The sequence below is a fragment of the Cydia fagiglandana genome, chromosome 19 (genome assembly GCF_963556715.1).
Source record: "Cydia fagiglandana chromosome 19, ilCydFagi1.1, whole genome shotgun sequence".
Classification (NCBI taxonomy): Eukaryota; Metazoa; Arthropoda; class Insecta; order Lepidoptera; family Tortricidae; genus Cydia; species Cydia fagiglandana.
The window spans coordinates 5526639-5539833 of NC_085950.1; the positions used below are offsets into that span (position 1 = coordinate 5526639).

At 43.8% G+C, this 13195-nt stretch overlaps 1 protein-coding gene across 1 annotated transcript in view; it reads left to right on the plus strand.

Annotated features, from left to right (window-relative positions):
• The window catches only part of LOC134674192 (uncharacterized), a 50923-nt gene extending 38818 nt beyond the window's left edge, over window positions 1-12105 (plus strand). The window contains exons 10-19 of the mRNA XM_063532250.1: window positions 2157-2281; window positions 3791-3944; window positions 4332-4589; window positions 5381-5564; window positions 5864-5990; window positions 6738-6864; window positions 7214-7319; window positions 8866-8955; window positions 10937-11034; window positions 11803-12105. Of these exons, the coding sequence (XP_063388320.1) occupies window positions 2157-2281; window positions 3791-3944; window positions 4332-4589; window positions 5381-5564; window positions 5864-5990; window positions 6738-6864; window positions 7214-7319; window positions 8866-8955; window positions 10937-11034; window positions 11803-12037 (1504 nt within the window). The 3' untranslated portion in view covers window positions 12038-12105. The remainder of the gene's footprint in view (window positions 1-2156; window positions 2282-3790; window positions 3945-4331; window positions 4590-5380; window positions 5565-5863; window positions 5991-6737; window positions 6865-7213; window positions 7320-8865; window positions 8956-10936; window positions 11035-11802) is intronic.
• Window positions 12106-13195: the final 1090 nt, after the last annotated feature.

The window sequence follows — 13195 nt, forward strand, 5'->3', positions numbered from 1 at the left end:
CGGCCTTGTCAACACAATTTAAGCTAACTATACAGTCATCCATATAGTGGTCAGCTATGATGGCTTGAGCTGCGTCTGGAAAGCGCTCCTGCCATTCCACTGCGTTCTTGTTTTTTATATAAATGGCAGTGAAAGGGCTGGAAGCGGCACCGAAAATCATAGATGACATACGGTATGTCATGATAGGGTCTTTGGGCGAGTCGCGCCACAAAAACCTCTGAGCGTCGCGATCCTCTGCTCGGATCTTAACTTGAGGAAACATCTCGCGAATATCACCAGTCAGGGCAATTTTTCCCTTTCTAAATCGCAATAAGATTCCGAGCAGGGGCTGCAACAAATCTGGGCCGGTTAATAGAAGTGAATTTAGCGAAACAACTTGACTTTTAGCAGCAGCATCGTGCACGACTCTTAATTTGTTCGGTTTGTTTGGATTGGTTACGCCGAAATGTGGCAAAATCCAAACGGGCGACTTGGCGCTAGGCTCTTCGGTGCACAGTTCAGCATAACCTTTCCGAAACATGTCGTGTATGTTTTCACGGTAACGCTCTGCATACTGAAAATCACGGGCCATCTTTTTCTCGAGACTAAGAAACCTAGATAAGGCAAGCTTGCGACTATCAGGCACAGATAAATTGTCCGATTTCCAAAGTAAACCGACTTCAAAATGCCCGTTAGGCAGGTGACGCGCAGTACGTTCGAAAATTTGGATAGCGCGATCATCATCAACGCTGCGCGCTTCGTGTTTCGAAATGCCGATTGAGTCTAAACTATATTGCTCGCGAATCAACTGCTCTAAAACTGCGCGATCGCTGACATCCGCGGCCGCGGGCTCGCTCACTATAGCGTGGTTGACAGTTTCGGCAGGAGCGGTTTTACTGCAACCAAAGGCGAATAGGACCCAACCTAACGCGGTGTTAATCGCGACTGGTTCTGCTCTAGTGCCCTCGCGTATAGCCCTGGGAATAGTGAGGTGCCAGTTATCGAGACCGACTATAATTGACGGCTGAATGTTTCCATAACAAAACTCATCCGCGATGTCTGCAAGGTGAGGAAATTTAAGTACGCTCGACCTGTCGGGGGTTTGAGTAGCAAGACCTAAACCTTTCATAGCCCGCGCTTTGCTAATATAGTGCGTATCCTTACCATGGCGACCTTTCATTTGGAAATCGACATATTGCGCGGACGTATGCTTTCCTAACCCGCCGACACAGTCTAACCTCATGCGTCGCTCAGGTCCACAGGCACCTATTTGCGCGGCGATATCTTGCTCAATAAACGAACCTGTGGCCCCGTCGTCTAACATAGCGTACGTATTCACGGAACCTAACGGGCCGGACACGGTTACGGCTACGATCTTCAAAAGCGGGCGAGCAGGCAACGTCTGAGCTGGAGATCCCGTGGCAACCGATGTCGATGTGTGGGTCAGAATCTCCTTTGATTCGACGTCATTCGTGGAGTCGCTCACAACAGTAGATGCTGCGGCGTTGTCAGCAGAAGATCGCGATGCAGTGCCAGAAGTTCCCGCTACCGGCTCAACATCTTCCACCTCAAAGTGCGCAGCTGCGGAACGCTCGTAATTCGGGTTGTGCAGTAATACGTGGTGACGGAACGTACATATCCGTCAACGTCACAAACTTTCTTTGCCTTACAAAAATTAAACTTATGCCAACCTGCTTTGAGACATCGATGACAGACTCTTTTCTTTTTAATCAAATTCCATCTGTCATCGACAGACATTGACTTAAATTTGTCACATTGAATTAAATCATGCGATTTTTCACACACGACGCATGATTTAATTTTAGGTGCAGTCGCCGATGAATTCAATTTAGCGTTATTTCGCGATGTTGAATTTGAATTCACAGAATGATTTTCAGCGGCAACGTGCACAGTCGGCTCAGGTATTATGCCGAACCGAGACTGCAGGTCGACTTCGTTAGCGAGGAAACCAGCTAGGTTTTCTAGCTTTGACAGACCGGTAGCCTCATAACGAACGGCATAGTCTAGCCATTTAGCTCGCAACAGTGGAGATATTTTAGTAATTAAGGCCTGAAATAGTTCAGGCGAGGCCAAATATTCCGTATGACCCAATAAACGTATTATTTCGACACAGTTGCGAACACGACTGGCAAACACAGCTAAATCCTTACCTTCAGCGCTTACGCGCGGCAATGCGCGCACCGCAGCTACTTCGTGCGCCACCACCATCTCGGGGCGGCCGAAGCGCGCGTCGAGCGCGCGCACCACAACGCCGGGGTCGCGCGCAGACACAAGCAGCGCCGTTAGCGCAGTATTCAGTCTTGACAGATTATTCGCGGCTGTGTAGGAACCTTGTGTGTTTTCAAAGGCTTTTTTCAAACTAAGCCAATCTAAATGCGACCTGCCATCGAAACGGGGTAACGGAACACGATTTATTGCGTGGCCAATGCCTTTATTTACACTGTCAACTAAAACACCCAGACTCTTAACCAACTGTGGAACTTCTCCACTCTCGGGCCGCTCGGGATGGGCCGCAGTCATCGCAGCACCATAGTCGCGGCGTTCAGGAATGACCGCTGACATCGCGACACCACAGTCGCGGCGTTCGAGAGGAGCCGCCGTTATCGCGGCACCACAGTCGCGGCGCACAGTCACTGTCCGCACAGGGGATATGACATGCGCGCGAGGGGCTTTAGCTTCCAGATCCCTGAAAAAATCATTGTTCGTTAATGTTTCTTCATGGTTAAAAGCAGCTTCAGACTTACTGAGCCATTGGTCTATATTAATATGGCTGCTCCTAGAGCTATGACGACTCGCGTCTGCGTCGATGGCGGCGATTTCCGCTTTTAACTCTAGGTCGGCGGTCACTCGTTCCAAATCGGCCAGTCGGCGTGCATCTAGCTCGGCAGCTTCAGCGGCCTCACGCTCACGGCGGCGACGTATTTGCTGTGTCTCTAGCTCGACGAGGCGACGCGCGTGCTGCGCTTCAGCCGCCAACCTCCTGGCCACTATCGTGGATGAAGAGCGAGATGACATACTTACGGGACGGGATTGTGAAGGCGCCGGTGGTGCGGTTGTCGGGTCGACAAGAGGGGTTGAGGGCACGGTCGATGGCCCAGCCTCACTCTCCGCAACGGTCTTACCTTCGTTACCATCCTTACCCGCTTTCACCGATCGTGTGATGACCATATTTACCAATAATAATACAGCTTCTTTAATGTTGATTCATGATCCACTATCACTTTTAAATCCACGAAGGATCACAATGAAAATGATAAAGGCGCACTGGTTCAAGATAGTACTTTATTACATGAATCCTAAGCGAAGACTGAACAAAAATATGGTGTCAAAAAGAACATAAAATTATAAGAACAAAGGAATTCAAAAATACAATAAAATTATAAAAAGTAAACGTATAAAAAGGTGCGTCGTCCACAGGGTATATTAAGCAGAAGAGCTCATGAAGCGCTTCGTGGAAAATAAAAGTAGGTAAATAAATAATTTGTACATTCTCGGGTGGTTATAACATTTATTGATTAACCAACCAAATACAAAACCACCTGGATCTGTCACTGAACGACCTGACTTTAACGTACATTATTTGATCGTGTAATGTTTTCATCTACCCTCAACTGGCTTAAGTAGCCATTTGAGGGTAGATTTTGTTTACTCTTTTTTAAATACCTAAAAATACAGGCTTCGCCCGTTTTTTTTATATGAAGGGCAAACCCACAGAATGAAATCTTGTTTGAAAGGCAGAGCGCTATGCAAACTTCAACATTTTTCAAAATTTTTTACCGACGTGTTCCAGGTTACACGACCGCAGAGGGCCGATCGCTGGTGGAGCGCTGGCGCCGCGTCGTCAAGGGCGGCCCAGGGGAAGGAGGCGCGGCGGAGGGGGAGTCCCTCACCGTCACACACGAGATGTTCATCATCAGGGAAAGGGGACAAGCCGTGCCGCTCAGGTCAGTTAGTTTCGATTCGACAGGCTTTTGGAAGCGCGCTTGGCTTGCTTCTCATCTCAATTATTGTTCAGTACTCAAAGACACCATGTTGTTTAAAGTGACTGTCTATTGCTTTACGACTGTCTGAGCTTGTACTGTTCTGCAACTACAGGGTGCATAGCCAACGTGCCAATCTTGCTTGCTTGTATTCGATCGGCCGCATTACATGCATTATTCATGTATCAATGCAATTGGGTTGGAACGGTGCATCCAGATCTGGCGAATGAACCACTGTAATGCGAGGGTATTTCATCAATCTAGACTGACCTTAAGAATAAATTCCTTTTTAAACTGTGTGGACTATTTTCCTAATGCATCAATGCTTAACCCTGATCTATCTGTCTTCAGATACTCAGTGGTGACTGACAGCTCAGTCCTCGGCCCCAACAGCGACAGTTACACCCACCGCTACAACTTGCTCGACGGACCAACGTCCGCAGTTCTCCCCGACACGGCCAGGGATTGCGACGTCTTCGAGAAGTATCAAGAGCACAGTCTTCAGAAGAGGGACATTGGCCTCGCGTCGAGGGTACTGGCAAAGTTCGACCCGATCAGAGAATTCGCTGGACCGACAAGGGATATTCGATACGACTCCATATTGACTGAGTAAGTATATCACCGGAAAAACATCATACAAAACATCAACATACGTGCATCATTAAAAAGAAATGAATAATCTTTAAATTGTTTTACTTAATACCGAATTCGAGTATACTATAAGATCAACCGGGATAAATTCAACTATGGGGTTATTGCGTCTATTTGAATTATTTAATAAACTATGTGAGTTTAGGTACGAGATCTCCAGATATCTAAATGATAAAAACCTAAGTTACTTGCAGTTAAAACGTAATACCTATAGAGAGCGTTCTGAATCTGACCATACGTATTCGAGAAATAACGAATAGACGCAATTATCCCTTAGTTGCAATTATCCCGGTTGACCTTACTCAACCCTCAACCTCAACCTATTTAAAATTTCATCCTGGTGAGTTCTTCATGTAGGTAACGGAAAACAAGTATAAGTACTTAAACATTTTGGATTTATTCCGATTTTAACATGATTTTAATCAAAAATCAAAATTATACATCAAATATTTTCAGGCAACTAAGCCCATAAAATATTTTAGCGACGCCGTTTTCTGTCGCGTCCCTTGTTCTGGTTAGGATTTGGCAGATTCCTGACTACGGAACCGCCGAAATACCACACCCTTCGGCCAGCTTTCCAGCAGCAGCCACGAATACTGTTAAATACTCTTAGCATCTTACCCTCCAATTTCCAATTCGTGAGCATGCAAAGACCACTTTATTTATAATAATAAGCCCCCTCCACATTCGATTCGCGTACGAGTGTGGAGGGGGCTATAAGAACCTAACCTATGGACTGAAATTTACAGCTTCAAAAAGCAATTCAAACGCAAATACCTTGACCCGGCCGAAGAGGCCGTCCGCAAAAACCTCCTCGTCCAATCCTCCCGCTTCATCGAGGCCGGCAACCGTCTCTGCTCCGGATTCAAGATGGCCGCCAACTTCATGTCAGACCGGCTGGACGATGAGATCAACCAGCTGTTCGGAGTCCAGGTAAAGTATATAATCAACTGCCTAGTAATCTACGTAACTTGCCCTTGAATAAATTCAAAGCTCAGCTCCACCAATGGCTTACTCATAGAGTATTATACTCAATAAATGAGTTCTTTGCTTACAAAGAGGACTCTGTAATATATAAGTTAGGTGCATGATAGATTTAGTCCTTTAATTTTAAAAAAGTTTTTCATTTGATATTCGCACGCCAGAAAAGGCGTAATATGTAGAACAATTTTGTACCAGAAGACCACCATATTACTGCGAATGAACCATTTGAATTTGTATTTGTATTTCAGGAGCCGCCAGAGGGCACTAGCGAGCCTGGACTGGTGCCCTTCCCATACTCGGAGAGTGAAGTAAAGAGTATCAAGTTGGAGGATGAGTTTGATTGGCGGCCGCTTGGTGCCGTTTCTCCTGTTCGCTGTAAGTGATATGAAATGAAATGCGTTTAAAATGCGTTTATTTTGCTTAACATTATATACCAGATAAGTTGGTAGAGTCAATTGTATTCAAGTGATCACAACATTAAGGTAAACGTACTAGTGCTCGACATGCTAATGCTAATGCCCAATAGATTGTCATCTAGGTAGGTGTCCCTTGCTGTCACCTCTATTGACAATGACTTAAGTTTCAAGATGACATGTACTGGGACTGCGTCGACCATAAATATCTTTAAATGTTGCGTGGTTAATGCATTCAGGGGGCGTGGCCTAGGAACAAACTTGTATGACGGTGGACGCACATGTGCGTCGGGGGCAGTGAATGTGTTAAAAGCAAAAGTCTAAATTACAAATAAAATCTTCATCCGTGTTTTATCTGAGATTCATAAAATCCTGATCCTGAGCGAGATTTTCAATAATAATCCCTTATCTGATAGGAAGGTGCAAATTAAGTATGTATATGGACTATTAAGGACCCTTCTCTGATGGAAGGTAACATTTAAGTGCTACATTACGCCTTGTATTAAATATCACTCGGCTGGTTTTTTAATGATATGTAAAATTTGAAAAAAAAAATCTTGTTAAATGCAAGTTTCTGAGTTTGAAAAAGGCCCGGGTCATTATCAGATTACTCGGAACCATGAAATGTTCTCTACTTAAGGCTTGTCAGCTTGTGTTGGGTTAGTGTGAAGTGTGAACAAATCTAAAGCAAACGGTGACATTTCCACAGTCCAAGAGACAACGTGCTCATCTTGCTGGGCCTTCGCCGTGGCGGGCTCCACGGAGGGCGCGCTCTTCAAGAAGACCGACAAGCTGGTGCCGCTCAGCCCTCAGTGCCTCGTCGACTGCGGCAAACCGTAAGTATATTGAAGGTCCAAATCTGCAAGCATCTATGTATGTATAAATAAAAACATTCTGTGCTACTACTTCTTTTCCATATCGTAATTTGATTATTTCAAAAGACTTCCATTTAATTTTGATCTCAATTTTACGGCGCTGTTAACTTTATGTCCTGTATCTCGGCTATGCTATATTATCTAACCCTCAAAATCTATGAATATTTGCGTCGGATTGACCCCTGGGTTTTTTTTTATCTTTATCTTCATCACATGTGTTAAAGTGTGGTTTCGTACTTTGCGTAATAATAACTCAAAAAGTTCCTTTTATTTAGCTTCCTGTGAGATGCTCTATCCATGATGGTTACAGGTTCGGAACGAACGGCTGCAACGGCACGTGGCCCAGCTTTGCTTATGACTACGTGAAGGCCCGCGGGCTGCCGGCGTGGGAGGAGTACACCAACTACCAGGCTAAGGTACCTAATCTATTCTTATAGTCGTACGGTTTTAAAATTTCGGAATCCACTTGAGAGCTTACCTGCGATGAAATATAAAATGGCATTGTTTTCTTTTGTTAGACCAAACCGCTAATTACGTATGAAAATAAAAAATAAGTTCAAAAACTAAAACCCGACTACTGCAAATCGCGCTCTAAAAAGTATGAAACAAGATAGAATTTTTATCTGAAATTATCAAGCAGGAAATATTATAAATGTTACCATATTTTTATATAAAAAATACAACGTAATATAATTTACTAAATTTTTTATATATTTATAGAGATTCAGAGGATCACCGTGTTCGTATGCCACGATTATAAACTTAAAAGTAATATCGCATACGACCACGGCTATCCTCTGAACCTCTGTAAATATATAAAAAATTTAGTAAATTATATTACGTTGTATTTTTTATATAAAAAACTGGTAACATTTATAATATTTCCTGCTTGATAATTTCAGATAAAAATTCTATCTTGTTTCATACTTTTTAGAGCGCGATTTGCAGTAGTCGGGTTTTAGTTTTTGAACTTATTTTTTATTTAATTAATTTTGGGGTCATGATTTCGTTACTAACTTTTTGAAGTCACTTCACAGTCATAATTATTTTTGCGAGAGCGTCCTCAGTACAGAAGTGCACGAAGTAGTATGAGGGCGGGCGCCGAAGGCGCCCGGCTTAGGAATGCGTACTTCGGGCTACGCCCGACTCTATTAGTATGAGGGAGCCGAATGCGCCCGGCTTTGGTACGCGTACTTCGGGCTACGCCCGACACTTTTAGTATGAGGGCGCCTTCGACTTTGGAACGCGTACGTCGGGCTCCGCCCGAGTCTTTTAGTATGAGGGCGCCGAAGGCGCCCGGCTTTGGTACGCGTACGTCGGGCTACACCCGACACTTTTAGTATGAGGGCGCCGAAGGCGCCCGGCTTTGGTACGCGTACGTCGGGCTACGCCCGACACTTTTAGTATGAGGGAACAGATGAACATACATACATACATACATACATACCCACATACATACCGGTCAAAATCATAACCCTCCTTTTGCGTTGCCGTAGTCGGGTAAAAAAAAGCAATAACAACAAAATATTCCATACAGATAACAACTACCGCTTAAAGAAGTTAGAATTACAATGTCCTGTCTATCCTATTAACAACATTATAGCGTCCGACCAAGAAAAGTCTGCAGCGATTTTGATAGCCCACGCAGTGTAAGTGTTATTTATACGTCATAATTTCATTGAAGTTTGACGTTTAAAATACCACGTGCGCTGCGTGGGCTATCAAATCCGCTGCAGACTTTGCTAGGTCTGACTCTAGCAGCTTAGGGTCTGTGCGGAAAGAGAAGATTCGTAGAATGGTGTCCCCTACATTTCACGACTCTTCTCTTTTCCGCAACAACTCTATATTGCCGATATTTATGTACACCCGTCTCTCTGGACGTATCTCTTTCGTCGTACTTCAACCTTCCGTCCATGTGTGCTATAGCGCAATACAATACTTATGTCTGTGATAATGTTACAGGTGCTGCAATGCAAGGACCAGACCGTGCCCCCGGTGACGCACATCAGCGGGCACGTCAACGTCACCGCCTTCAGCGAGAATGCCCTCAAGGTATTGTTAACGTCCTATGACTGAAATTAAAGTTATGTAGAGAAATAAAGTTACTAATAGTGTAACTTGAGTAGCCGGCTGGCTTAAGGTGACAGTCCATTTCCAACGACAGCTGCATTACTGTTCATTTTACTATGGAAATTGACAATGACAGCGACGCGTTCAGTACCGGTAGTGCAGCTGCGGTTAGAAATGGAATGTTACCATTAAGAAGCCATTTGAGGGTAGATTTTGTTTACTCTTTTTTAATTACCTAAAGATACAGACTATAGTTCACATCCATTCCAGTAGCATATCAGATCAGTGATCGAAACAAATGCTTGTGTTTTTAAATGGGGTTAGAGTTAAACCAAGAAAATTCTGCAGGGCAGCACACGCAGTGCAGGTGTTATTTTAAACGTCAAACTTCTATGAAATTATGGCGTATAAATAACCAGGGCCGTCTTCAACTATATGCTGGGGCCCTTGGGCACATAAGAATTTGGGGCCTTAAAGAAAGCTAATTAAACTAACATTTTTCTACCATGATCAAAGAATATAATACTCACTAGGAGAAGAACGGTAACTCCATACAAAAAAATGTCCCCAACCGTTTATACGTTTATACTAGTGGCGCCGTCTTTGTGTACCAATGGAACTAAAGTTGACAACCGGTTTAGCCTGGCGGGTATTGGTAGGTAGTAATTCTGTTGATAAACATATTTGTTATCTTCATATCACGAAATATATGCAAGATGCAAATATTACCCCTTGTTTGTGGTATTATCAATTGATTTAAATAAAAGGCATGTTTATGTTTATAACATTATATATATTATTTATTAAAAAATGTTTTACATATAAAAATATACACTGAAAACTGGCAACTGGCAACTTAATAAAAAAATAGACATTAATAAAGCGCATTCACAAAGTTTTCAGTACCTTTTAAGCCTCCTCCACACTCGTGCGCGAATCGCGGCGCGAAGCCGCGAACGTGAGTGTGGCGTCGATTTTCGCAGACAGCGAAATCGACTCCACACTCACGTTCGCGGCTTCGCCCGCGATTCACGCGCATAGTCTGGAGGGGGCTTTATACAAATAACATTAGGCATGCCTACCTATTACACTTTACACACAGATACACTACACTTTACACACGGCATTTTACACAGATTTCCAACTTGTATTCATACATTTCTTCACGGTTAATTAATACGCTTTCCAGATGCGTTATGACTCGGTTCCTTCTGAACCCTCTAAAGTTGTAAATTTCACTCTGGCTGCTTCAACAGCCGTTGCTCCGCATTTAGCACATTTTCTATGTGCATTGCTGTAATCCATGAAAGTACAGACTTACAGTCTTAAGTGGTACGTAGCGGTACACGTTGTATGTATTATTTAAAGAGTTAATAAATAAAATTTTCGTTATGAACTTTAACCACAGCAGTTGGACAGAGTCATTGACAAATATATTTTTTATTATGGTGGGTAGACGTACCTACCCTCCATATATTTTATGAACATTGATAAAGACAGTTGGAAGCAAATATTCATTATAAAACTTAATCGCATGTAATTAAGTTTTAAGCGTTTTAAGTCCCGTTTTATGATTAATATTGTATAAAATTCGTGATAATTTAAATCAGAGTTGGGAGCAATGTTGCTGTAGAAAAATGTTTTTATTTTTATTACTCGCAACTTTTTTCCGGAGGCCAACGCACACAAAGAAGCTTAAGGCGCACACATGCGCAATTATTTAGGGACATAACTTTCATAGGAAGTGAACAGGCCTTGACCATGATCTTCTATTTATTATGGGTATTCAAATATACTGTTCTTGTCTATCCTCCGGGGCCCCGTGAGGAAGGGGGCCCAGGGCACGGGCCCCGTGTGCCCTTATGGTAAAGACGGTACTGTAAATGACACTGGCACTGCGTGTGCTGTCAAAATCTCTGCAGAATTTTCTAGGTCTAACTCTATTAACATAACGATTTGTCAGGTGGCGATCAAGAATCACGCGCCGTCGGTCGTCATAGTGGACGCGAAGGCTCAGAGCTTCATCTATTACAAGTCGGGAGTGCTCAAGGACAAGCGCTGGTGAGTAATGTTGAATATAAGGTTCATCACTGGGCATTGACTGGCCTTACGGGCAATAAGAATGAGGCATGATTGGGGCCAGTACCGCTACAACGCCATTGGTTGATGTGTTCGCATCACGCGCGCGATTGATCGCAAATCGCAACTAGTTGCGTTAGGCTGCACTATTGGCTCGAATTCGTGAGTGACACGGCTGAACCAGTACCATTGTTAGTGCCCGTAAGTCTAGCCCTTAGACATAATTATGTCAATGTCACTAGGGTATTACACAGCTGTGTGCAATATAAGGCTTCGTTTCCACCTGAGATGTGCGAGGATGCGTAGTGAGGGATGTGTAGACCCTTAAGCAGTAAATAATGGTCATCTGAGCCCGTGAGCGTCTACCCTTAAGCGGTAGAGAGTGGTTGACTGAGCCCGTGGGCTGAGTTGGCCAGAGAGGTGGAACGAATCATCCACGGAAAAAATCGAAAGGGGTCAATGAGCCCGCGGGATGAATGTCCTGTGGGCCCAGTTTGCCCACGAAGGATAAGAATCAATGTTTCTGTGAAACTACCTACACGTGGGATCAGCCGGCCTAGCCAAGGTTACAGTCGCTATCGCTTCGACAGCGAAAAGCTTTATGTCTCTCTATCACTTTTCCATATTAGCGCGACAGTGACAGTTGCGTTTCGATCGCTACGGCGCGTGAGCGATTGACATCTTGGCTACGCGGCCTGAGATCATCATTGCTTATTCCAGATTTTTTGTTAAAACTGATGTATTTTCCAGCGGCGAAAACAAGCCTCGCCTCAATCACGCCGTCCTCGCCGTCGGCTGGGGCACCAAAGACCGCCCCCACTTCATCATCAAAAACTCGTGGAGCGACAAGTGGGGGGAGGGGGGCTACATCCGCATCGCGCCCGACTCCTGCGCAGTTCTGGAGCGGCCATCTTACTCGTTGGTCGAGGAACCGAACATTGATAGAGCAGAGCTGAGAGCGGCCGCGGCGAGCCTTAAAGCTTAGTTTTTGATGCCAAATCTGATTAGATTTTCACCGTTTTGTTGTTCCTCCTGAGTCCCAGAAAGTTTCGTTTCGTTACAAGCTTAACTTGCCCTGTTAGTATGTCTAGTGTGGGTCAAATCTTGGAAGCAAAATTTGACCCACTTCCCAATTTCCGATTGAGCTGAAACTTCACATAAGTACCTACTCATGTTAGTTGGGTAACAATGCAATATTATGGTACCACTGAGCTGATATGATGATGGACACAGGAGATGGCCATAGGAACTCTGTAAAACAACGCAACCTAGTTGGGTTTGTTAGAATTGTCTCGATTGTATTGTGTAGTTCTTTGCCTGTGGAAAGAAAAGTACAGTCAGTGATAAAAGCTTGTATCAAAAATGGTATTTATGTCAAAAAGGTCAAAACTTATTGAATTTGTAAGCTTGTTTTGTTTCATACTACAAGTTAAATATACGAGTACCTATAGATGTTGAATTTGTCGTTCTGGGACCCAGGAGGATATTTAATTGATTAATTAAGTGTCTCTATTAACCAAGAGGTGGCGCTGTTTAGAGATTTACATCGCGCTGTTAATTGCCTCTAAGTAATTTACTGTAAGTGATGAGTTTTGCCTGTATAAGAAATTTGGATCAAAAAAGGACGTTTAGCACGATGAGTTTCGTACAATGCCTCCCTCTCTCTCACAGGAATTGGTGGGTCAATATCCGATATCCCTCGTGCTTAGCGTCCTTACTTTAGTGACGAGTTTTGCCCGTATAAAATATCTTGGATCGACATATATATCGAAATTACGGAAGAATTGAAACATTGTACCTTTTTCTTAGTTATCTATGCGATAATTATTATCATAAATACAAATACAAACACAAATACAAACAACTAATGGCGTTATTCATAAACGGCTGCTAACTTAATCAGTTGATGATCGTCGTTTGTCCCTTTCTGTCGTTATGCCATAGAGAGAGACAAACGACGATCAGCAGCTGATTAACTTAGCAGACGTTTATGAATAACGCTCCCATACAACCATTTCTAGTCGCCGTTACGACGCGGTGTTGACACATCTTGTGTCGACACCGTCTGTTTCGGTCACAATTCCAGTCGCAGAGTCGTCGCCGTGTCGACACAGTTACCAGAAATGGGGAAGGGTCGACACAT